The sequence below is a fragment of the Acanthopagrus latus genome, chromosome 12, assembly GCF_904848185.1.
Source record: "Acanthopagrus latus isolate v.2019 chromosome 12, fAcaLat1.1, whole genome shotgun sequence".
Classification (NCBI taxonomy): Eukaryota; Metazoa; Chordata; class Actinopteri; order Spariformes; family Sparidae; genus Acanthopagrus; species Acanthopagrus latus.
In genome coordinates this window covers 25,878,121-25,903,560 of record NC_051050.1, presented here as the reverse complement: position 1 = coordinate 25,903,560, position 25,440 = coordinate 25,878,121, and the positions used below count along the sequence as shown (strand labels likewise).

Here is a 25,440-nt window from a genome sequence, read left to right as displayed (position 1 = left end):
AGCCCCAACCCCAGGCCTGGCTCCAGGGTGGGGCCCCAGTAACGCCAATCCGGGCGACGTACACGTCCTCGATTTTATCTCTGTCATTAGGGGCTTTTGAACTGATCTTAGTCTGACCTGTCACCTCGGACCTGTTTGCCTTGGGAGACCCTACCAGGGGCATTAAGCCCCGGACAACATAGCTCCTGGGATCATTCAGGTGCTCAAACCCCTCCACCACGATAAGGTGCCGGTTCAGGGAGGAGAATCACCTTCACAAACAGATAAAAATGAGGAAGCGGAGCAGGACGGGGGCTGGGGGAATCCAACAGACACAGCAGAGAAGAAACAGGAGCAGCAAAGGACGCGATGACTGAACTCCACCTGGTCCCCCCTTTACCTGCAGCCAAGGAGAAGTAAAGACTGGCTGGACAGCTTTTGGACCTCTGGTAAGGACTCTTTTAAAGGACTGTGCCACTTCATCACCCCCATCTTTTCTTTTGGACAGTTTGTTTTTTACCAAATCTGCCTGTGTTAATAAACTGCCTCACTGAACTTCTGACTCTGCCTACTTGTTTAACCAGTGAGTAAAGAAACCTGTGACACATGTACAGTACATATACACACCTACATGCTCACACATGTTCACACACACACTCACACACATACAAATATACGCAAACAGCTTATAATATAATACAAACAATATATATGCACTGACCAGATTTCTGTATCTTATTTTAAAAGTTATTAATATTAATGTGTACTGTGCCACACACTCTAACGTCTAAAGTCTTGGTTCGATCACCTTTAGCTTTGATTCTTACGCTGATGCTCCCATCACTGTGGAACAGAGTAAATCTGGACCCATCAGAACCACATGACCTTCTTCCATCACTGCAGAGTCCAATCTTCAAACTACCTAACAATCTGAAGCCTGTTTTTCCAGATTAGCTTCTCTGATAAGTGGTTTTCTTAAGGCCACACAGCTGTTTAGTGTCGGTCCCTTCAGTTTTCTTCACACGTCTTGTGGAAACGTTCTTACTTCAATTATTAAACACAGCCATCACTTCTACTGTTAATTCATCAACAGCTGATGTCACCAAAGGTTTAAGTGATTTTATTTAGATAATGACTGAACTTTAATTTCTGGGGGAAATGTTCCTGTGAAAATGGGACTTTTCATTCATATCTTGCACTTTTTATAACATTGTTCAATATAATATTTGATTTACTGTATTTACTCTATTTTCACTTGTTTGACTTAAAAAAGGAGGATGTGTTGTCACCTGACCTCAGGAAAATATTTTGTGGAACAGAAACTGAGGGTGAGCAGTAAATCACATTCAGCGTCTGCGGTGTCGCTCTGCAGAGTCAGCGTCTTCTAACTGAAGCTGTTTCTATGAAACCCTGCGACCACAGAGCATCCAGCCTCCGGTCATGTTAGCAGACTCTGCCTGGAGGAGAAGTTGTTATCTGTTTCACTTTCTGTTGATCATTTTAATTAAATTTTGAATGTTTTAAACTAAAATTCTCACATACTGCACCTTTAATTTCCCTCCACCAGCTCAAACGTGAGACTCATGTTTCAAGGGAAAAGAGCCAATTTACCTCCTCAGTCTCGTTAAAAGGTACTAAACTGTCAGTTTCTAACTCTGATCAGTAATATCTTAAACATTTCCATAACAGTTAAGCAGGATTTTTGCAAAAGATTTGATAATTGGAGGAAAAAACATTTAAGAAGGAAAAAATGAACACTTTTAATAATCCATTTTTTCACTTTAATTTGATATTTAACTTAAAATATTTTATGTTTTATTCTGAGGCTCTGAGACGAGCTGATGTAGTGTCTTATAATTTAATAGACTAATAGATGTTATAGTGGTTTATAATTCAATTTCTATTTTCTTATTGCTTATATTCACTTCTTTATCTTTTATCATTTTAACATGTTCTGTCTTGGTACGCATCAATGTCTAAATACATTTTATTGATCACGTGTAAAACACACAAATTTCATTTTGATTTGTGTGAAAAGTGTAAACACAATTTAATTGACTGGTTGATTTAATTTTGATAACATGTATTAATCTCTTTGTCTTCGTCCTTTAAGGAAATGAGAATGTTTCTCTCTATGTCTTGAAATAAACTGATGACTAAATAAAGAAGAAGATGAATAAAGAAGATTATCAGGAAAGTTTCATTCAGACACAAAGCAGCTGTAAAACTGATGTTTAAACACATGTGTGTGTGTGTGTGTGTGTGTGTGTGTGTGTGTGTGTGTGTGTGTGATATGACAACGCGTCACTTCAGGAAATAAGTGTGTTACATTCACTGCGATCAGGAGCGTCTGAGATCGATGATGCGTTAAAATGCGCCTCAGAAAAAAACAGTGCTGACGTAAACACAGCAGCTGTTACCAAAGAAATGAGCTGATCAGATTTGAAAAAAAAGCCACAATTTATAATTCAAAATATGTGATTTAATCAAAACTGAGGCAAGTGCAAAGTTTAGTAAGAACTGAGATCTTTGAGTGAAGTAAAAGTATTAATACCTCCCTGTAAACTCTTTCACGTCCTGCAGTGGAAATATAACTGAAGTAAGAATGTGGGACAGAAGTGAGAAACAGATCTGATGTGGTTTCCTCCTGAATCATCGGCCACATGTGGAGAAACAAAGCTTGGTCCTTCATCATGGACCAACTGAAGAGGAAACCTGCAGAGCTTCATTCAGAGCAGGGTGACCCAAAGTGGGGCACGGGGGCCGAAGCTGGCCGCTTTCAGGTTTTCTTGTGGGCGGAGCGACACTAGACAGGAAACCAGTCAATTAATGGAACTTTGGGTCCTGTAGCAACATTTAGCATCTGAACAACAAGCTGCCCAGCTGTAGATCAGACACTGTGTTGACCCGTATGAGACACCGTACGTACCAGAAGTAAACGCTTACGTAGGTGTGCTGTCAGATAACTGGTGTCTGGACTGAGTTGTTTCATTCCTGCAAGCAAAGCGGGACACGGGGTTTATGTATTTATGTGCATGTGTTCAGAACATCTGTGTTCATGTATATAAGGGTGTGCACATTCAAATATATGTGTATATAATATGTGTTGTATTAATTGTATATGTAGTATATTGAATTGTATATAACTAGACTGGAGCGTACGAAGGTAAACAGTTTGAGGAATGGAAGTAAATTGATTAAGTAGTGAGCTGTGGATTAAATAAATGTTCACGTCTTCCTGCTCCTGTTCAGACGTTTTTTATTTTTTTTGGTTTTTTGAACTTTTGATTTTGATTAACACATTAACACTAAATAAACACACTGTTTTCGTTTTCACTTGTCCAAAATAAATTTGCATTCATTCAAAGTTCAGCAGAAGATTCAACAGAGTGAAAAAGCTGCTGATGATCCAGTGAAGACACTCTGAACAAACTGAGTTCATCAAGCACAGATTTTATTACTGATTCACTGAACGCTGCATCAGTCAGGACATGACTTCATGTGGAATAACACAATATATTACAATCACTAAAAATATGGATCAACATGTTTCCACGTGGACTGAGTCATCTGAGATATTCTACAAGCATGAAGACACATGAAGGAACCAGAGAACCAATCAGATCAAAGTACAGTAGATCACATGACTCTTCAGAAACCCTCCAGACTCAGAGTCCTCTGTACAGTGATGAACATGACAAACATCATGTTTAACTGCTTTATATGAGCAGAAGTATGTCAGTGATGTGTTACTGACACTTGTGTCAACATCAGAGTAACATCACAATAAATCACAGAAAAACACATCAGATCAACCTTAAAAACATTCAACTCACACAAAGAGAGAAACAGTCACAACACACAGGAAGAGCTTTAACCCCTCCAGGCTGAACTCCTTTATCATCACTTTACTTCTATTTAGTTTCACAACAACTTCAACATTATAATATCATGGTGGATATATAAGACACATCTATTCAGACCAGCAGGAGCAGAAACATGTGAGCAGAAGCCTGATTATATTGGAGAGAAACATGATTGTAACAGCAATGTCAGCACAAATAATGTGTGTTTCTACAGCAGGATGTGACTTTGTGTTAAATGTGTGATATAGAGGAGGGAGCTGTTGTATTCAGCATGAAACACCAGGGGGCGTCCTCACTCCATTTAATGCAGAGCTGTTAGCTGTGGTGATCACATTTCAATGTTCTGATGAAGTTATCACATCAACACTTTATACAAACACACTCAACAACATGTTGTCATGTTTCAACATTTATATCAACTGTGTGAACATGTTTTCTACACTGTCTGCTCTCTGACATCTTCACTTAGTTTTTGCTCCTTTAAATGCTGATGTTAGTTTATTAAAGCCGTACTGCAGCGCTGCTACTAATCCTTTATCTTCCTCCATTTGTCTCTTCATCTCCTCCAGTTTCTGGATCTTCTCTGTGTCTCTTTTCTCCTTCATCTTCTCAATCAGGAAGTCCAAGTGGACCAGAGTGGACAGTGAATCAACTTTCAGAGCGATCTGCTCCAGATTGACAACATGCTGGAAGAATTTATCGAACATCTGATCTTTATCTTTCTCAAGTTCTTTCATTTCCTCCTGTAGTTTTTCCAAAAGACTTGTTTTCTTGTCACACTCTGATTTCTGCTTTTCATACGTCCCTTTCAGATCTTGCAGGGTCTTTTTAACTCTTCTTGCCTTGGTCACATAGATCCAGTCTTCTTTCACATGATCTGACACAGGACACTTCCTGGTACATGAAGTGCAGCGGCCATCTTTCATGACCTCACAGTGTTTTGGATACCAGGCCAGTGTGCATGGATAGTGACAGTTCTCCTCACAGACTGTACAGCAGGTCGCTCCATTAGAAAACAACAACCACCACCTCCTCCCAGCTTTGATAGCTAGTTTCTCTTTGTAGGCCTCATCAACTTCTACAGTGAACTCCTCATCTTTCTTCATCTCTTCTTCATGTTTCTTCAGAGCTTCCTGGGTCTGTTGGATTTCTCTCTGTTTTAGTTCAGTTAACTGAATCCTCTCTTTCAGGTTTTGGATGCAGGCTGTCAGTCTGATTCGTGACTTCAGAACCTCCACAGTTGTTTTCAGCTTTTGTGATCTTGTTTTGTGCAGAAACTCTGTGAACTTCTTCAGTCCTTTAGTTGTTTTTGTAAATGCATGTTGAAGCTCTTCTGTGTCCTCTGTCCTGTCTTCATGCTGGCAGTTATCAAACAGGAAGTGAACCAGCTGATTATTTTCGTCTTTGGCACATTTAATGTTTGCAGCCTCGAGAGCTTTCAGAGCGTTTTTATACGTCGTACCACTTGAGTGTGTGATGAGGGCGACGATGTTCTGCTCCATGTCTTTACCAAACAGAGACACCACTGAATCAAAGATGTACATCAGTCGATCATCCAGTCGATTCTCAGTTGCTTTCAGCACCAGACCCACTGCATTAATCTCATGAACTCCATCATCTGAGCGGAACCAGTCTAATAATCTCTCACTGACTGCAGCATCATGTTCAGTCCCTCTGGTATCTCCGTATCCAGGAGTGTCGATGATGGTCAGAGAGTAGGGCAGAGTTTTACCTTCAAATCCAAAGATCTGGTACACAAACACATCTGATGTCTGACTCTCTGATTGGTTTCTCTTCTCCTCCTCTACAATCTGAAACCAGACATCATCCTCCCACTTCACTCCCATGGTGTAGTTGACCAGAGTGTTGATCAGAGCAGATTTTCCTGTTCCTGTTTCTCCAACAAGTAAGATGGTTCTGTTTGTCTTGTTCAGATCTTTTTCACCAAGAGTCATTCTTCTTAGAGATCCAATCTCCTCTTTCTTTGGTCTCAGCTGGTAGACAGCAGGAGATCCTGAACGGACAAGACGACTCTTAGAGATGATGTCCTCGTATTTCACTGAGCCTTTTGTTTTCCTGCAGAAGAAGAAGGAGATCATTTAAACATTTAATATCATGTTCAGACTTTAGCCTCCCCTCATTGTACGTCTCAAATGTGTTATTTTATTTCTATTATGAAAAAGCTAAATCAAATAAGTTAGAATTAAATGTCTATTCATTGATTGGATCAGAACAAAATGTGACAGCTGTATATTAAAGTGTTCTGGTGCTGTAATGGACCTCTTCTGATTTTGAGAAGGTATTAAAACCCTCTGAAGTCAAACACATGGAATTGAAAGTGATTTACAGAATGTATGAAACAATAAACAGGGTTTACATCTTTAAACACTTCAATCAAATCACAACATTAGAAACTATCTGAAAATGGTTTGAGGTGAAAGTTGGTTCCAGTTTTAAAGGCAGAACTTTGCTTTAAGTTTCCACATTTAGCTTCATTAACAACAGAAACATGTAATAAATGGTTTTCTAGCATTCTGTGATGTAGCTGTCAGCACATACAGGATCAGTGGACCCGCCCATCTACAATAGATAAAGTCTACCACTAGGAATTAACATCTTCAAGAGCTGAGCTGCTGAAACCTAAAGCCACATCTGAAGAACACAAAGAATCATCTTTACAACTGAATTCAGTCACTGTCAGCAGAAACTCCAGGACATCATCAACAAACTCTGACACATCCTGAGTTCAGAACCATCACAGGCTGAGATCAGCACAGTCCCCCATCCTGTCACTTCAACAAGCACCAACAATCACAGACACACTTTTAGAAACCTGAAACCTGATTACACTTGTCTTCATCTAGAAGGAAACTTCAGCTGTGGAAAATGCAGCAACTGCAACACAAGGACACAAGTCTTTACCCATCAACACACTGCTGACAAGTTTCATATCAAACAGTTCAGAAAGTGCAACACAGCATCAGTCATGACATGCTGTCAGAGAGAGAGAGCACTGAAACAACACATCTCAACACACAACAGCCATTAGTGCAGGAGACACGGCCGACACCAGAACCAGAACCAGAACCAGAACCAGAACAGCTGGCTGACATGTGGCTGAGCTGTTGTGTTGGGTTGCATTAACATGTGTAGTTGTTGTGAATAAGGAGAAGGTGAAGCTGCTCTATAAACAGGTAATGAATGATGAGACAGTCAAACAGCGTCTCTATAAAACATGTTGTCAGTGGAGACGTGATGATTGTTGAACACTGAACATTAACACTCGAGGCACAAACACTGAACGACGGCACGTCGTGTTCACCTTCTTCTTTCAGTCACATCTGCTGGATGTCGAGTGTTTTGCTGCTGATCCAGGAAAGTTTCAGGTCTGACAGTCAGATTGTTGTTGTGACTTTTACATGAAGTGACTCGAGTGTTGATTCAGACACGAGACCAACATGTTACATTTCTAGCACATTAACATCCAGCAGTGCATGTGTGTCTTTCCCCCGTCTGTCTCTCTGCAGGCATCATGTTCACATCAGTGTAGTTGTGTTCAACCTTTCTTCACTTCTGCAACACTTACAAACTGATATTTAACTACCAGAAAACAGCTCAGCAGAATAATGAGTGTTCAGGCTGAACACACTGTGACCTCCATCAACATGTGCTGCTGTTAAAGTCATGCACATGTCACTGTGTTGTGTGTGTACAGACTGCTGTGTATATGTGTGTCTGCAGCTTCACTTTACTGTCTGTCTGAATTCACTTTTAAAGGTTGGTTGTGTTACTCACCCTGTTGCCATGGTGACGTCTGGTGTTGGTGTCTGGAGAAACAGAATCAGAACCAGAACTACATTTAATTCATCTGTAATGAAGGAAACTAACACAATGACACCATTCAACACAATTACAATCAAATGTCCAACAGTGTTTAAAAAGCACTTTGCTGACACCAGACTGACTCATGGAGCTGCTTCATCATGGAAATGAGCTGATGACAGATGATATTCGACTTTATTTATGATGAACTGAGACTTTCTTCTTTCAAACTAACAAACAGGATCAATAAATAATGTGTCCGTCTTCATTCACTACCACACAAAGTCTTTGTGAAATCAGCTCCCATGAGGGAAACTGAACCGTGACTTCAGCTCTACAGTCAGTTCACCATGTGGTGTTCTGATCCAGATCAGAGTAGCTGAGACTCTGAGGCTGTCGCTGATGCTGCTGTTTTATTTGTCCTCATAGTGCTGGAATACTGTGCTGTGACTGGCAGCACCAACAGTTACATGATGAAGCAGAAGAAATAAAATGTTAAGTTATATAAACAGAAGTTAATACAAAGGTGAATAAATACACAAGACACACATCAAATAATTTAAACATAAATATAATTTTGTAAATTAATAGTTTTAATATTAATTTTGCATTTAATATCATATTTATTTAACTTTTATTTATTCATTTAGGATGTTAACAAACACACAGAATGTATCAATCAGTTCAGATCCATTAAAACTAAACTGGTTTGGACTAAAGTTGGTTTCTTACCTCTGTTGCAGATACAGGTGGTGGATGAGTGATTGTAGGTGGATGTTCCATGCTGTTCCCTTTTTCTTCTGTTGATGCCATTTTGAAGAAGTTTCCCTCAATCAAAATGTTTGTTCTACTTTTCTGTGCAGAGTCGGTGGAACGTGCTGTACAGTCTGTTTCTGTGGAGACATCAGTTTATTCTTGGTTATTGTTGATCTGCTGTGGTCTACTGTCTTTCTCAGCCCATAGTGTGTCGTGTAAATGACGAAGTGTTTTGAAGGTTTCCTCTTGGTGAGCACTTCACGTGGGACTGAAAATGCACCATCTTTACATCTGGTATCTGGTTCTGTTATAAACCTACATGTGAGAGTCGAGGTCTTCTTGATTGAACCGCCAATTTACCTCCTCCTGTTCCTCCCCCTTACAGACCCCCTGTCTGCCCCCCTCCATCTCAATTCCGACCCCCTGCTCTGCATCATGTCCTCCACAGCCTGAGGACCTCACCTCTCCCCCAGCTGTCACCTCTACAGTGTTCTGCATGCCTGACCTGGTGAGAAGACAGCTGATGAGACTCCACTCCGGCAAAGCTGCAGGTCTCGACGGTGTTCTTCTCAGGGTGCTTAAAGCCTGTGCCCCCCAGCTGAGTGGAGTACTTTGTCAACTTTCAACCTGAGCCTGCACCTCCAGAGGGTCCCTGTGCCGTGGAAGACGTCCTGCCTCCTTCCTGTGCCAAAGACGCCGCATCCCAGCAGCCCTCAGGACAACAGGCCGGTGGCCCTGACATCTCACATCATGAAGACCCCGGAGAGGCTTGTCGTGGAGCAGCTAAGGCCTATGGTCAGACCCTTCACTGATCAACTACAGTTCACCTGATAGCCCCACCTGGGAGTTGAGGACGGCATCATCTACCTGCTGAACAGAGTCTACACTCATCTGGACAAGCCGGCGAGCACTGTGAGAGTCATGTTCTTTGACTTCTCCAGTGCTTTCAACACCATCCGTGCAGCTCTACTGGGTGTGAAGATGGCTGCCATGCAGGTTGATGCCCTCATCGTGTCCTGGATTGTTGATTACCTGATGGGCAGACCACAGTACGTACGCCTACAGAACAAAGGAGCTCATAGTGGATCTGAGGAGGGTGAAAACAACCCTGTTTCCATCCAGGGGGTCCCTGTGGACACTGTTGAGGAATATAAATATCTGGGAGTGTACTTTAATAATAAGCTGGACTGGACAAGAAATACCGAGGCTGTCTACAAAAAGGACCTGGACACGAGAGGAGGATGCTGTCCAAGCTTCAGTCCATCTTGGATAATGTCACACACCCTCTTTACGACACACTGGCCCAGCAGATGACATTCAGCAGAAGACTCCTCTCACCCAGATGCACCACTGAGCGCCACAGGAAATCATTCCTGTCTGTGGTCATTAAACTTTATAAAGCCTCTCTGAGAGAGTCAGACACCCCTCTTTCTGTAACCAGACTCAAACATGGACAGTCATTTCTTTTTTGTACTTCTTACACATTATTTAACTGTATATTTGATCTTTTATGTATGTATGTGTATGTATATGTATATATATGGCTATATATATTTTTTATTTTCATTCATATTTATGTTTATATTTATATTTATATTTTGCTCTTAATAGATGTTGCTTATATAACATATAATATATGTTATTTGTATATCTGGAGCTGTAACAAACATAATTTCCCCCTGGGATTATTAAAGTATTTCTGATTCTGATTCAGTTGTGTGAAGAACTTTAAATCCAAAAGAGAGAGATTCTAAATTTGTCTCTTCACATAAAAACATTCACTCAGTGGGGGAGCCAGGAAATCTTCTGTGGGGTGGCCAGGATGGTTATGTGATTATTCTGGGGTGGCAGTGAAATATAAAGGTATTTAGGGGACCTAAACCACACACCTCCACAATATTTGGAATGCATGTAAAGGTGCAAAAGATCAAATAACAGTCAGTATATCTAACTTAGATGATTACACTATACAAATGTAGCACAATATACAGACAACACAACTTACTGTGCTTGGGAGATGTTCAGCTGCTCAGATCACTATGAGCTCATTCTCTCAGTGTATCAGGAATACACAGACATCATCTCAACAACAGTTTGTTTTATTACAGCCTGTTCAAGCTACACACACATATGAATGGGCCAACAAAAGGATCTAACAAGGAACAAACTGAGATTTGATTCCAGTCATACGCATACAAGGTTTAAGGGCTACTGTACAAATGCACACAACAGTTGTATATGTTGTTATATTTTGTTGATGGTCTGGAATGCTGTTAGAATAAAACTAATAATTATTGGTCCTCCACTTAAAATGACACAGAGAAGCATGTGAACTCTGTATGAAAACCCTCTGACCAGGCTGCTTCAGCTGGCAGAGAAGGAACCCTGACATGCTCAGTCACATTTTAACTCTGTGGCAGGTAGAGACACACCAGTCAGTCACACAGCACACATTGGATGTTAAGTTACAATCACCTGCACATATCCAATAGTAGAGGTGGGTAAAAATATTGATTCACCAGTGCATTGCAATATATTCTTTCCCAATTCAATATCGATTCAGAAAATCCTCTGAATCGACTCAGGCATGCAGCGGCCCGACCACCCGCTGCGCCTCTCGGTCCCCGCCTCCAGCAGCTGGGAGCGCCTCACCCACCACCTCGCTGGAGGGTCGGAGGGTGATGCACTGTCGGAGCTGCGGAGGCGGGTAGCCGATGTCTGTCCGCTCTGTCACAGACTGTATAAACTCCCAGCAGCCGGTCTCACCCTGGCTGTGGGGACAGAGGGGGGTTCAGACAGGATGTGCGCGCATCTAAAGTCCCCGGTAGTGCCGTGGCAGTGCCAAATAAGGTTCGGCACACCTGAGTCAGGCCAGGGTGGCCAGGGTTCAGCGTGAGGTGGCCACGGCCACCTCACCCCTCCGCCACTGTCACTCATTAGACTTTTACTTCACTTTTAAAACTTTCTTTATATGTTACTGTAAGTTATATCGAGTGACCCTGTTTCATTTGAAATGCTTCAGTAGTCTAAAATCCTGCACATTTCAATTATTTCATAGTTTCTACCTCAGCTTGTTTACCTTGTACATATTGAATTGTTCCTACCTGCTGCAGGCGTCACAGAGCTGTCTGATGATCAGGAAGCAGTGAGAGCAGACAGCATCTTTATACCAGCATGAAGGGTGGATCCTCTGTGGTCACATGACTTCACAGAAACAGCCTCAGATACAAGAAACGTCCTGTGCAGAGACACTGCGGTCAAGCCACCCTCCACTCCGAAATCCCCGGTCAACCTAGCCGCCACTTAATTTGCAGTGCCTGTATATAGGCGATATTACGGTAATGCCGTGCCAGAACAGAATTCAAAATAAAAGCAGACACTTATGAAGGCAGTCTGCAATTTCACACAAATACAATCAATCAGCCAGTCTGTTAATTGATTGATGAATTATTTAAGCGATTAGTTAATTACTTAATTGAGCATTTAAGGAATTAATTCATTGATTATTTATTTATTATTCAATTCATATTACCATCCTTATTCTTATCACACTGAAGCCGTAGAAGATGTGTGTCATGACATTTCATCTGTTTGTACAATTAGTCCAACATGGAAATAAACACAATAGCTGGAGTTACAGATGAGGAATTTCAAAATAAAAGCCCACTTAATAGTCAAATGTTTTCAATATTTCCCTCAAATTCAGATCCACATTAAGAGGAAAGTACCAGTTTCCACAAACTCGGCATACTCATCAGGATTTTTCTGCAGATACTAATAAAAGTACCACCGTTTAATTGTTAAAATTTAAAGACTTCTGTATGATGGACTCTAACTGCAGTGTTGAGTTAAATATCTGTGCTGCACTCTTTATCTCTTTATCTGGATTAAATACTTGATGAAGTCTGGTGAGACTGTATGTGTGATACAAACTTGATTCACCCGTCAGCTACATGATGTTTTATTGTTGTTGAACTTTTCATTGAAACATAAGTAACTTTTAGAATCAGCTGACATCATACAGATGTTGAGTGTTTGTGCTGCTGCTGTTTTCCTCCACAGCTGCTTGTTGATCAGGACAGTGTCACTCTGCTGTCTGTGCTGCTGTTGTCAGTCTGTTTCAGTCTGTTCAGGTAAAACACACCTGACATCAGGACCTGCTTACACTGAACTGACTGATGCAGGAAGACCTGAACTCTCATCATCCTGGTCTCCAGCAGCTGCTGAGCAGCAGGGAGCAGACACACAGTTAGAGACCAGCTGCTGAACATAGTGGAGGAGTTATTGGACTGAGATTCATCAGGTGACACAAAGACGATGAACACATGAATCATCATGTTGATCTGGAGCTGCGTCTGGAAATACACAACTGACTGTTCCCACGTTCAACACATGGACTTTATAAGATAATTATAACTTTTGTTTTGACTGCATTGTTTTTATCAATGTGGAAATACCTGCTGAACAAACTTCATGTTTCCGTGCAAATGAAAGTTTGTGATGAGGTGAAACACTCAAACACACACGATCATGATTCCTTAAATTCTCTTCAACAAAGCAAAACATTCCACCGTCTGATATCAAGACATCAAAACCCACATCTGTCTGCAAACATGAGCTGCAGATGAATGAAATGTGTTTCTGGATGATTCTTAACTTCAGAGACTCTCCTGATCAGCTGTAACACCTTCTATCATTCACATGAACGTCTGTGTGCAACATGTACACATGTGACTCATGAGTGACTGAATGATCCTCAGAAATGTGGAAAGTAGTTTCTGTAGAGAAATTCAACTTTGATAACTCTGAGAGCTTTTACAGGTTAGACAGGTTACACAGTTACATTCAGGACATTTATCAGACGCTTTTGTCCAAAGCGACTTACAGTAATTCATACATACATTCATACACTCATACACACCAGGAGCAGTTTGGGGTTCAGCATCTTGCCCAAGGACACTTCGACATGCAGACCAGGGAATCGAACCCTGATCCACAGCCACCACCTCTGTTACCTGATGTTTCAGCTATTGTATTCTGACATTACATGACATTTATGTTTTACCTGATATGATCTGCAGTGGAGTTTCCTCAAAAATACAACAATATTTTATTTATCTATCATCTGACACCAAAGATTACATTTCTGCAACAGTTTAACAGAACTCGTCCTGCCAGGAGTTTTCAAACAAACATGTTTTAATTCATTCATAAAACAGCAGAAATATGAAGATCCACAACAAGCAGCAGCTTCTGTCTCTTCAACTGATGTCTTTCACAGTAATAACTGCAGACTCAGCAGAATCCTGAACAGTTTCATCTCTCTATTTACATTTTGTTTATTCCTTCACATAAAAAAGCCTTTTTAAATCTCATTTTCAGGTTGGACAATTCCAAAAGGTAAACAGAAAGTATGAGACAGTGATCAGAGAGTTTTTATTCTCCTCAGAAAGTTTCTGTGAAATCATGTGACCACAGAACGTCCCTCCCTTCTCCTGACGGTGTTTAAAACTCTGTGTGTTCTCTGTTCTGCACCACAGAACGTCCTGAAGCCAACAAAAGGTAAGAACACAAACAGGACGGATTAAATACTGTTAAATGTCAAGACCAGGATTTTACAATCAATTTGAAATGGCAAAGACTGATTAGGCATTACAGCTGATTCACTAATTCTTCTACAATTACACAGAAATGAAATGACAGTGACGACTTTCATGCTGGATAAACATGTGAACAGTAAATTAATGGTGAACTGACTGTAGAGCTGAAGTCACGGTTCAGTTTCCCTCATGGGAGCTGATTTCACAAAGACTTTGTGTGGTAGTGAATGAAGACGGACACATTATTTATTGATCCTGTTTGTTAGTTTAAAAGAAGAAAGTCTCAGTTCATCATAAATAAAGTAGAATATCATCTGTCATCAGCTCATTTCCATGATGAAGCAGCTCCACGAGTCAGTCTGGTGTCAGCAAAGTGCTTTTTAAACACTGTTGGACATTTGATTGTAATTGTGTTGAATGGTGTCATTGTGTTAGTTTCCTTCATTACAGATGAATTAAATGTAGTTCTGGTTCTGATTCTGTTTCTCCAGACACCAACACCAGACGTCACCATGGCAACAGGGTGAGTAACACAACCAACCTTTAAAAGTGAATTCAGACAGACAGTAAAGTGAAGCTGCAGACACACATATACACAGCAGTCTGTACACACACAACAAAGTGACATGTGCATGACTTTAACAGCAGCACATGTTGATGGAGGTCACAGTGTGTTCAGCCTGAACACTCATTATTCTGCTGAGCTGTTTTCTGGTAGTTAAATATCAGTTTGTAAGTGTTGCAGAAGTGAAGAAAGGTTGAACACAACTACACTGATGTGAACATGATGCCTGCAGAGAGACAGACGGGGGAAAGACACACATGCACTGCTGGATGTTAATGTGCTAGAAATGTAACATGTTGGTCTCGTGTCTGAATCAACACTCGAGTCACTTCATGTAAAAGTCACAACAACAATCTGACTGTCAGACCTGAAACTTTCCTGGATCAGCAGCAAAACACTCGACATCCAGCAGATGTGACTGAAAGAAGAAGGTGAACACGACGTGCCGTCGTTCAGTGTTTGTGCCTCGAGTGTTAATGTTCAGTGTTCAACAATCATCACGTCTCCACTGACAACATGTTTTATAGAGACGCTGTTTGACTGTCTCATCATTCATTACCTGTTTATAGAGCAGCTTCACCTTCTCCTTATTCACAACAACTACACATGTTAATGCAACCCAACACAACAGCTCAGCCACATGTCAGCCAGCTGTTCTGGTTCTGGTTCTGGTTCTGGTTCTGGTGTCGGCCGTGTCTCCTGCACTAATGGCTGTTGTGTGTTGAGATGTGTTGTTTCAGTGCTCTCTCTCTCTGACAGCATGTCATGACTGATGCTGTGTTGCACTTTCTGAACTGTTTGATATGAAACTTGTCAGCAGTGTGTTGATGGGTAAAGACTTGTGTTGTTGCAGTTGCTGCATTTTCCACAGCTGAAGTTTCCTTCTAGATGAAGACAAGTGTAATCAGGTTTCAGGTTTCTAAAAGTGTGTCTGTGATTGTTGGTGCTTGTTGAAGTGACAGGATGGGGGACTGTGCTGATCTCAGCCTGTGATGGTTCTGAACTCAGGATGTGTCAGAGTTTGTTGATGATGTCCTGGAGTTTCTGCTGACAGTGACTGAATTCAGTTGTAAAGATGATTCTTTGTGTTCTTCAGATGTGGCTTTAGGTTTCAGCAGCTCAGCTCTTGAAGATGTTAATTCCTAGTGGTAGACTTTATCTATTGTAGATGGGCGGGTCCACTGATCCTGTATGTGCTGACAGCTACATCACAGAATGCTAGAAAACCATTTATTACATGTTTCTGTTGTTAATGAAGCTAAATGTGGAAACTTAAAGCAAAGTTCTGCCTTTAAAACTGGAACCAACTTTCACCTCAAACCATTTTCAGATAGTTTCTAATGTTGTGATTTGATTGAAGTGTTTAAAGATGTAAACCCTGTTTATTGTTTCATACATTCTGTAAATCACTTTCAATTCCATGTGTTTGACTTCAGAGGGTTTTAATACCTTCTCAAAATCAGAAGAGGTCCATTACAGCACCAGAACACTTTAATATACAGCTGTCACATTTTGTTCTGATCCAATCGGTAAAACAAAGTTTTATTTAGTTGTAGTCTAATTCATTTTAATTTGATTTAGCTTTTTAACAATTAATATAAAGTGACACATGTTGAGACGTACAATGAGGGGAGTCTGAAGTCTGAACATGAAATTAAATGTTTAAATGATCTCCTTCTTCTGCAGGAAAACAAAGGACATCATCTCTAAGAGTCTTCTTGTCCCTTCAGGATCTCCTGCTGTCTACCAGCTGAGACCAAAGAAAGAGGAGATTGGATCTCTAAGAAGAATGACTCTTGGTGAAAAAGATCTGAACAAGACAAACAGAACCATCTTACTTGTTGGAGAAACAGGAGCAGGAAAATCTGCTCTGATCAACACTCTGGTCAACTACACCATGGGAGTGAAGTGGGAGGATGATGTCTGGTTTCAGATTGTAGAGGAGGAGAAGAGAAACCAATCAGAGAGTCAGACATCAGATGTGTTTGTGTACCAGATCTTTGGATTTGAAGGTAAAACTCTGCCCTACTCTCTGACCATCATCGACACTCCTGGATACGGAGATACCAGAGGGATTGAACATGATGCTGCAGTCAGTGAGAGATTATTAGACTGGTTCTGCTCAGATGATGGAGTTCATGAGATTAATGCAGTGGGTCTGGTGCTGAAAGCAACTGAGAATCGACTGGATGATCGACTGATATACATCTTTGATTCATTGGTGTCTCTGTTTGGAAAAGACATGGAGCAGAACATCGTCGCCCTCATCACACATTCACATGGTCCGACATATAAAAACGCTCTGAAAGCTCTCGAGGCTGCAAACATTAAATGTGCCAAAGATGAAAAGAGTCAGCTGGTTCACTTCCTGTTTGATAACTGCCAGCATGAAGACAGGACAGAGGGCACAGAAGAGCTGCAACATGCATTTACAAAAACAACTAAAGGTCTGAAGAAGTTCACAGACTTTCTGGAAAAAACTGGACCACAAAAGCTGAAAACAACTGTGGAGGTTCTGAACTCACGAATCAGACTGAAAGCCTGCATCCAAAACCTGAAAGAGAGGATTCAGTTAACTGAACTAAAACAGAGAGAAATCCAACAGACCCAGGAAGCTCTGAAGAAACATGAAGAAGAGATGAAGAAAGATGAGGAGTTCACTGTAGAAGTTGATGAAGTCTACAAAGAGAAAATCAATACTAGGAGGAGGTGGTGGGCGTTGTGGTTAAATTACGATGGAGCGACCTGCTGTACAGTCTGTGAGGAGAACTGTCACTATCCTGGATGCACACTGGCCTGGTATCCAAAACACTGTGAGGTCATGAAAGGTGGCCGCTGCACTTCATGTACCAGGAAGTGTCCTGTGTCAGATCATGTGAAAGGAGACTGGATCTATGTGCCCAAGACAAGAAGAGTTAAAAAGACCCTGCGAGATCTGAAAGGGACGTATGAAAAGCAGAAATCAGAGTGTGACGAGAAAACAAGTCTTTTGGAAAAACTACAGAAGGAAATGAAAGAACTTGAGAAAGATAAAGATCAGATGTTGGATGAATCCTTCCATCATGTTGTCAATCTGGAGCAGATCGCTCTGAAAGTTGATTCACTGTCCACTCATGTCCACTTGGACTTCCTGATTGAGAAGATGAAGGAGAAAAGAGACACAAAGAAGATCCAGAAACTGGAAGAGATGAAGAGACGAATGGAGGAAGATAAAGGATTCAGAGCAGCGCTGCAGTACTGTTCTAATAAACTAACATCAGCATTTAGAGGAGAAAAAACTAAGTGAACCTGTCAGAGAGCAGACAGTGTAGAAAACATCTTCACACAGTTGATATAAATGTTGAAACATGACAACATGTTGTTGAGTGTGTTTGTATAAAGTGTTGATGTGATAACTTCATCAGAACATTGAAATGTGATCACCACAGCTAACAGCTCTGCATTAAATGGAGTGAGGACGCCCCCTGGTGTTTCATGCTGAATACAACAGCTCCCTCCTCTATATCACACATTTAACACAAAGTCACATCCTGCTGTAGAAACACACATTATTTGTGCTGACATTGCTGTTATAATCATGTTTCTCTCCAATATAATCAGGCTTCTGCTCACATGTTTCTGCTCCTGCTGGTCTGAATAGATGTGTCTTATATATCCACCATGATATTATAATGTTGAAGTTGTTGTGAAACTAAATAGAAGTAAAGTGATGATAAAGGAGTTCAGCCTGGAGGGGTTAAAGCTCTTCCTGTGTGTTGTGACTGTTTCTCTCTTTGTGTGAGTTGAATGTTTTTAAGGTTGATCTGATGTGTTTTTCTGTGATTTATTGTGATGTTACTCTGATGTTGACACAAGTGTCAGTAACACATCACTGACATACTTCTGCTCATATAAAGCAGTTAAACATGATGTTTGTCATGTTCATCACTGTACAGAGGACTCTGAGTCTGGAGGGTTTCTGAAGAGTCATGTGATCTACTGTACTTTGATTTGATTGGTTCTCTGGTTCCTTCATGTGTCTTCATGCTTGTAGAATATCTCAGATGACTCAGTCCACGTGGAAACATGTTGATCCATATTTTTAGTGATTGTAATATATTGTGTTATTCCACATGAAGTCATGTCCTGACTGATGCAGCGTTCAGTGAATCATTAATAAAATCTGTGCTTGATGAACTCAGTTTGTTCAGAGTGTCTTCACTGGATCATCAGCAGCTTTTTCACTCTGTTGAATCTTCTGCTGAACTTTGAATGAATGCAAATTTATTTTGGACAAGTGAAAACGAAAACAGTGTGTTTATTTAGTGTTAATGTGTTAATCAAAATCAAAAGTTCAAAAAACCAAAAAAAATAAAAAACGTCTGAACAGGAGCAGGAAGACGTGAACATTTATTTAATCCACAGCTCACTACTTAATCAATTTACTTCCATTCCTCAAACTGTTTACCTTCGTACGCTCCAGTCTAGTTATATACAATTCAATATACTACATATACAATTAATACAACACATATTATATACACATATATTTGAATGTGCACACCCTTATATACATGAACACAGATGTTCTGAACACATGCACATAAATACATAAACCCCGTGTCCCGCTTTGCTTGCAGGAATGAAACAACTCAGTCCAGACACCAGTTATCTGACAGCACACCTACGTAAGCGTTTACTTCTGGTCCGTACGGTGTCTCATACGGGTCAACACAGTGTCTGATCTACAGCTGGGCAGCTTGTTGTTCAGATGCTAAATGTTGCTACAGGACCCAAAGTTCCATTAATTGACTGGTTTCCTGTCTAGTGTCGCTCCGCCCACAAGAAAACCTGAAAGCGGCCAGCTTCGGCCCCCGTGCCCCACTTTGGGTCACCCTGCTCTGAATGAAGCTCTGCAGGTTTCCTCTTCAGTTGGTCCATGATGAAGGACCAAGCTTTGTTTCTCCACATGTGGCCGATGATTCAGGAGGAAACCACATCAGATCTGTTTCTCACTTCTGTCCCACATTCTTACTTCAGTTATATTTCCACTGCAGGACGTGAAAGAGTTTACAGGGAGGTATTAATACTTTTACTTCACTCAAAGATCTCAGTTCTTACTAAACTTTGCACTTGCCTCAGTTTTGATTAAATCACATATTTTGAATTATAAATTGTGGCTTTTTTTTCAAATCTGATCAGCTCATTTCTTTGGTAACAGCTGCTGTGTTTACGTCAGCACTGTTTTTTTCTGAGGCGCATTTTAACGCATCATCGATCTCAGACGCTCCCGATCGCAGTGAATGTAACACACTTATTTCCTCACTCTGAAGTGACGCGTTGTCATATCACACACACACACACACACACACACACACACACATGTGTTTAAACATCAGTTTTACAGCTGCTTTGTGTCTGAATGAAACTTTCCTGATAATCTTCTTTATTCATCTTCTTCTTTATTTAGTCATCAGTTTATTTCAAGACATAGAGAGAAACATTCTCATTTCCTTAAAGGACGAAGACAAATAGATTAATACATGTTATCAAAATTAAATCAACCAGTCAATTAAATTGTGTTTACACTTTTCACACAAATCAAAATGAAATTTGTGTGTTTTACACGTGATCAATAAAATGTATTTAGACATTGATGTGTACCAAGACAGAACATGTTAAAATGATAAAAGATAAAGAAGTGAATATAAGCAATAAGAAAATAGAAATTGAATTATAAACCACTATAACATCTATTAGTCTATTAAATTATAAGACACTACATCAGCTCGTCTCAGAGCCTCAGAATAAAACATAAAATATTTTAAGTTAAATATCAAATTAAAGTGAAAAAATGGATTATTAAAAGTGTTCATTTTTTCCTTCTTAAATGTTTTTTCCTCCAATTATCAAATCTTTTGCAAAAATCCTGCTTAACTGTTATGGAAATGTTTAAGATATTACTAATCAGAGTTAGAAACTGACAGTTTCGTACCTTTTAATGAGACTGAGGAGGTAAATTGGCTCTTTTCCCTTGAAACATGAGTCTCACATTTGAGCTGGTGGAGGGAAATTAAAGGTGCAGTATGTGAGAATTTTATTCTAAAACATTCAAAATTTTATTGAAATGATCAACAGAAAGTGAAACAGATAACAACTTCTCCTCCAGGCAGAGTCTGCTGACATGACCGGAGGCTGGATGCTCTGTGGTCGCAGGGTTTCATAGAAACAGCTTCAGTTAGAAGACGCTGACTCTGCAGAGCGACACCGCAGACGCTGAATGTGATTTACTGCTCACCCTCAGTTTCTGTTCCACAAACTATTTCCCTGAGGTCAGGTGACAACACATCCTCCTCTTTTAAGTCAAACAAGTGAAAATAGAGTAAATACAGTAAATCACATATTATATTGAACAATGTTATAAAAAGTGCAAGATATGAATGAAAAGTCCCATTTTCACAGGAACATTTCCCCCAGAAATTAAAGTTCAGTCATTATCTAAATAAAATCATTTAAACCTTTGGTGACATCAGCTGTTGATGAATTAACAGTAGAAGTGATGGCTGTGTTTAATAATTGAAGTAAGAACGTTTCCACAAGACGTGTGAAGAAAACTGAAGGGACCGACACTAAACAGCTGTGTGGCCTTAAGAAAACCACTTATCAGAGAAGCTAATCTGGAAAAACAGGCTTCAGATTGTTAGGTAGTTTGAAGATTGGACTCTGCAGTGATGGAGGAAGGTCATGTGGTTCTGATGGGTCCAGATTTACTCTGTTCCACAGTGATGGGAGCATCAGCGTAAGAATCAAAGCTAAAGGTGATCGAACCAAGACTTTAGACGTTAGAGTGTGTGGCACAGCACACATTAATATTAATAACTTTTAAAATAAGATACAGAAATCTGGTCAGTGCATATATATTGTTTGTATTATATTATAAGCTGTTTGCGTATATTTGTATGTGTGTGAGTGTGTGTGTGAACATGTGTGAGCATGTAGGTGTGTATATGTACTGTACATGTGTCACAGGTTTCTTTACTCACTGGTTAAACAAGTCGGCAGAGTCAGAAGTTCAGTGAGGCAGTTTATTAACACAGGCAGATTTGGTAAAAAACAAACTGTCCAAAAGAAAAGATGGGGGTGATGAAGTGGCACAGTCCTTTAAAAGAGTCGTTACCAGAGGTCCAAAAGCTGTCCAGCCAGTCTTTACTTCTCCTTGGCTGCAGGTAAAGGGGGGACCAGGTGGAGTTCAGTCATCGCGTCCTTTGCTGCTCCTGTTTCTTCTCTGCTGTGTCTGTTGGATTCCCCCAGCCCCCGTCCTGCTCCGCTTCCTCATTTTTATCTGTTTGTGAAGGTGATTCTCCTCCCTGAACCGGCACCTTATCGTGGTGGAGGGGTTTGAGCACCTGAATGATCCCAGGAGCTATGTTGTCCGGGGCTTAATGCCCCTGGTAGGGTCTCCCAAGGCAAACAGGTCCGAGGTGACAGGTCAGACTAAGATCAGTTCAAAAGCCCCTAATGACAGAGATAAAATCGAGGACGTGTACGTCGCCCGGATTGGCGTTACTGGGGCCCCACCCTGGAGCCAGGCCTGGGGTTGGGGCTCGCAGGCGAGCGCCTGGTGGCCGGGTCCAGGCACAGCCCGAAGGAGCGACGTGGGCCCGCCCTCCAGTGAGCTCACCACTTGCAGGAGGGTCCAGAAGGGGCAGGTGCAGCGTGATTTGGGTGGCGGTCGTGGGCGTGGGCTCCGGCGACCCAATCCCCGGATGGTGACTCAAGCCATGGGGACATGGAATGTCACCTCACTGGGGGGGAAAGAGCCTGAGCTGGTGCGAGAGGTTGAGCGGTACCGACTAGAGATAGTCGGGGTCTCCTCTACGCACAGTCTGGGCTCTGGAACCGAACTCCTTGAGAGAGACTGGACTCTCTTCTATTCTGGAGTTGCCCGCGGTGAGAGGCGGCGAGCTGGTGTGTTCTTGCTTATAGCTCCTCGGCTCAGCCGCCATGTGTTGGAGTTTACCCCGGTGGACGAGAGGGTTGTTTCCCTGCGCCTTCGGGTCGGGGATAGGTCTCTCACTGTTGTTTCGGCTCATGGGCCGAACAGCAGTGCAGAGTACCCGGCCTTCTTGGAGTCCCTGGGAGGGGTACTGGAGAGTGCTCCAACCGGGGACTCCGTCGTTCTTCTGGGGGACTTCAACACTCACCACCTCCGGGAGAGCTTGGACCTGATCCCGAGGGAGGCTGGAGACATGGAGTCCGAATGGACCATGTTCTCCACCTCTATTGTTGACGCGGCTGTCCGGAGCTGTGGCTGTAAGATCTCCAGTGCCTGTCTTGGCGGCAATCCCCGAACCCGGTGGTGGACTCCGGAAGTAAGGGATGCTGTCAAGCTGAAGAAGGAGTCCTACCGGGCCTGGTTGGCCCGGGGGACTCCTGAAGCAGCTGACAGGTACCGGCAGGCCAGGCGGGTGGCAGCACAGGTGGTCGCGGAAGCAAAAACTCGGGTCTGTGAAAAGTTCGGAGAGGCCATGGAGGAGGACTATCGGTCGGCCTCGAGGAAATTCTGTCAAACCAACCGGTGCCTCAGGAGGGGGAAGCAGTCCTCCACCAACACTGTTTACAGTGGTGGTGGGGAGCTGTTGACCTCGACTGGGGACATTGTCGGGCGGTGGAAGGAATACTTCGAGGATCTCCTCAATCCCACTGACATGTCTTCCATAGAGGAAGCAGAGGCTGAGGACTCAGAGGTTGACTCATTCATCACCCGGGCCGAAGTCACCGAGGTAGTCGGGAAGCTCCTCGGTGACAGAGCACCGGGAGTGGATGAGATCCGCCCTGAGTACCTCAAGTCTCTGGATGTTGTGGGGCTGTCTTGGCTGACACACCGTGTAGTTTTAATAACAGCCGTCCTCTTTCTTATTCACACTCTCCTCTAAACACTCACTGTCCTTCCTCTGTCATCATGTCTTTGTTTTCTCCTGTGTGTGTTTGTGTGTGTGTGTGTGTGTGTGTGTGTGAGAGACGAACAACACACAGATATACCTGATGCTACGCTGCCACCTTGAGGAGAGGAGGTGTCACAGCATGTTCTCAGCCACAAACCAACAGTGGGACAAGAAGTACTCTATTAAATCAGTAAGTACACAGATAGAATCAGCTTCATGCAGTAAAAGTACATGTTGTGCAGTAAAGTGTGTGTCTGTGACTGATATCTGATTCTGTGTGACATCATCAGATAGTTCAGCCTGTCGGAGCAGCTCGTACGTATATTTCCTACAGAAACATCAGAGCAGGAGAACGTCCTTGTTGTTAGAAATGTTCTCTGTGTGCTGCTTCATTAAAAGTGTGTATTGATGAAGGTAATCAGCTGTTTGGATCTGAATGAGGAGAAGGTGTGACTGACTGTGTGTGATGTGCTTCTGCATCTCAATCAGTGAAAAAATGACTGGAGTTTGGTGTGTCAGGTTGCTTCATAAGCCCTTTAACACTCAGTGGTAAATGGACATTTACTCTGTGTGAGTTCAGATCATTTTCAATACTATTTACAGTCACACATCACTTTCATAAGTTACAACCTTCTCCTGCTCGACTCATCAGCCGAGGAACCACCAGAACCTTTTCATCAAAGAACGCTGCTGTTGAACTGGGTTAACACAGATAATCTGACATCAGCTGAATGATGATTCACACACACTCAGAGTCTCTGCATGCAGCTCACCATCTTCTATAATGTGGCATCACGTCAGATTGTGTGTTTTCATCTTTGTGTTAAATGAAATGCTTTTGAACCTTCATGCTGTGTATTTAATATTGTACAGGAGTGAATGTTGTCGACCTCTAAACTGTCAAGAACTCCAAAATCCTTCAACTGTTACAGCTGTTATGGTACTTTTGGTTGAAGTTATTAAATTAATTGTTAAAGGAGTACGCCACCCCCAGGTGAAATTGAGTCCCTCCCCGCAGTCCCTAGAGTTGGATGAGTGAGCCAAAGCGTTTTTTAGCCGACCCAGCCATTGTCCTAATCTAGAAACAGCGCGGTTAGCTTTAGCTTAGCGTAGTCGCTGTAATCCGGAGTGTCCAGCTAGCATGTCGTTGCAAAAGTGAATCAAATAACTCAAGATTTTTTGTAATTATCTCTCGTGACCTATACATTCATATCGAGTACACATATAAATGCAAATTAACACGAAGGGATTTACTAGACCAATTTATATCTGGAACTATTTGCGGCCACAGCACAGGCAAAGCACCGCTACCACGCGCAAAGACACCACTCAGCACCTGAAAACCCTCAACTTCCGTCAATACACCAGCGTGGCTACTAAGCTCATCTAAGTTCAAACTCATCGTATTGTCAGGTGAAACGGTAATTAATAACGTTACAATAAAACTGGAAACGACAATGCGAGTCGGACTAACGTGAAGTTTCCATGATAATGTTAGCAATGTATAAACCAAGGAAGGGTAAAAATTATAACGTTTCTTACAGGCATGGATGATGAACTCTGTTCTGCCTCTGTACTGAAAATGGATGGGACGGCCGTATCCTTCAGATGTAGCAGCATCTTTCTCGTAGCATACTGCATTTTCTCTTCGTAGTCCTCCGGTTTAAAATGCTCATCGCAAACACGATATTGATTGATTTTATCCACTGGTGTTGTTGCAGGAATGTCGAGGACAGCAAGCCAAAGATTTCTTCGTTCCACTGGTTTTGGAATTCTGTGCAACATTATGTTCGTGTATGTCCTCTGCTTGTTATCGCAGCCCTTCACACAGCAAATAACCATTTTTCCTCAGTAGATGTGAAACTAACTTCAAACTACTAACGTAACAACCTTACTGCAACAACTTCTTCTCTTACTGCAACTACATG

The 25,440-nt window shown here is 41.7% G+C and overlaps 2 protein-coding genes across 5 annotated transcripts; one reads left to right on the top strand and one right to left on the bottom strand.

The window, feature by feature from the left end:
* Positions 1-3,435: 3,435 nt before the first annotated feature.
* LOC119029689 lies at positions 3,436-11,663 on the bottom strand. 4 transcript variants are annotated; one of them, XM_037116740.1, is made up of 4 exons: positions 11,528-11,663; positions 8,400-8,560; positions 7,641-7,672; positions 3,436-5,921 (listed from the first exon to the last, which is right to left on the bottom strand). In XM_037116740.1, exons 2-4 carry the CDS (start codon positions 8,478-8,480, stop codon positions 4,307-4,309), a joined length of 1,728 nt encoding a protein of 575 aa, XP_036972635.1. In that variant the 5' UTR covers positions 8,481-8,560; positions 11,528-11,663; the 3' UTR covers positions 3,436-4,306. The 4 variants fall into 4 exon arrangements, with proteins under 4 accessions (XP_036972635.1, XP_036972636.1, XP_036972637.1 ...); XM_037116741.1 differs by lacking the exon at positions 11,528-11,663 and adding an exon at positions 8,929-11,521; XM_037116742.1 differs by lacking the exon at positions 8,400-8,560 and having other exon boundaries at positions 11,528-11,546.
* Positions 11,664-13,185: 1,522 nt separating this feature from the next.
* Positions 13,186-18,764, top strand: LOC119029696. The gene is made up of 4 exons (XM_037116751.1): positions 13,186-13,244; positions 13,806-13,985; positions 14,515-14,546; positions 16,275-18,764. The coding sequence occupies exons 3-4, from the start codon at positions 14,536-14,538 to the stop codon at positions 17,872-17,874; spliced, it is 1,611 nt and encodes a 536-aa protein (XP_036972646.1). The 5' UTR covers positions 13,186-13,244; positions 13,806-13,985; positions 14,515-14,535; the 3' UTR covers positions 17,875-18,764.
* Positions 18,765-25,440: the final 6,676 nt, after the last annotated feature.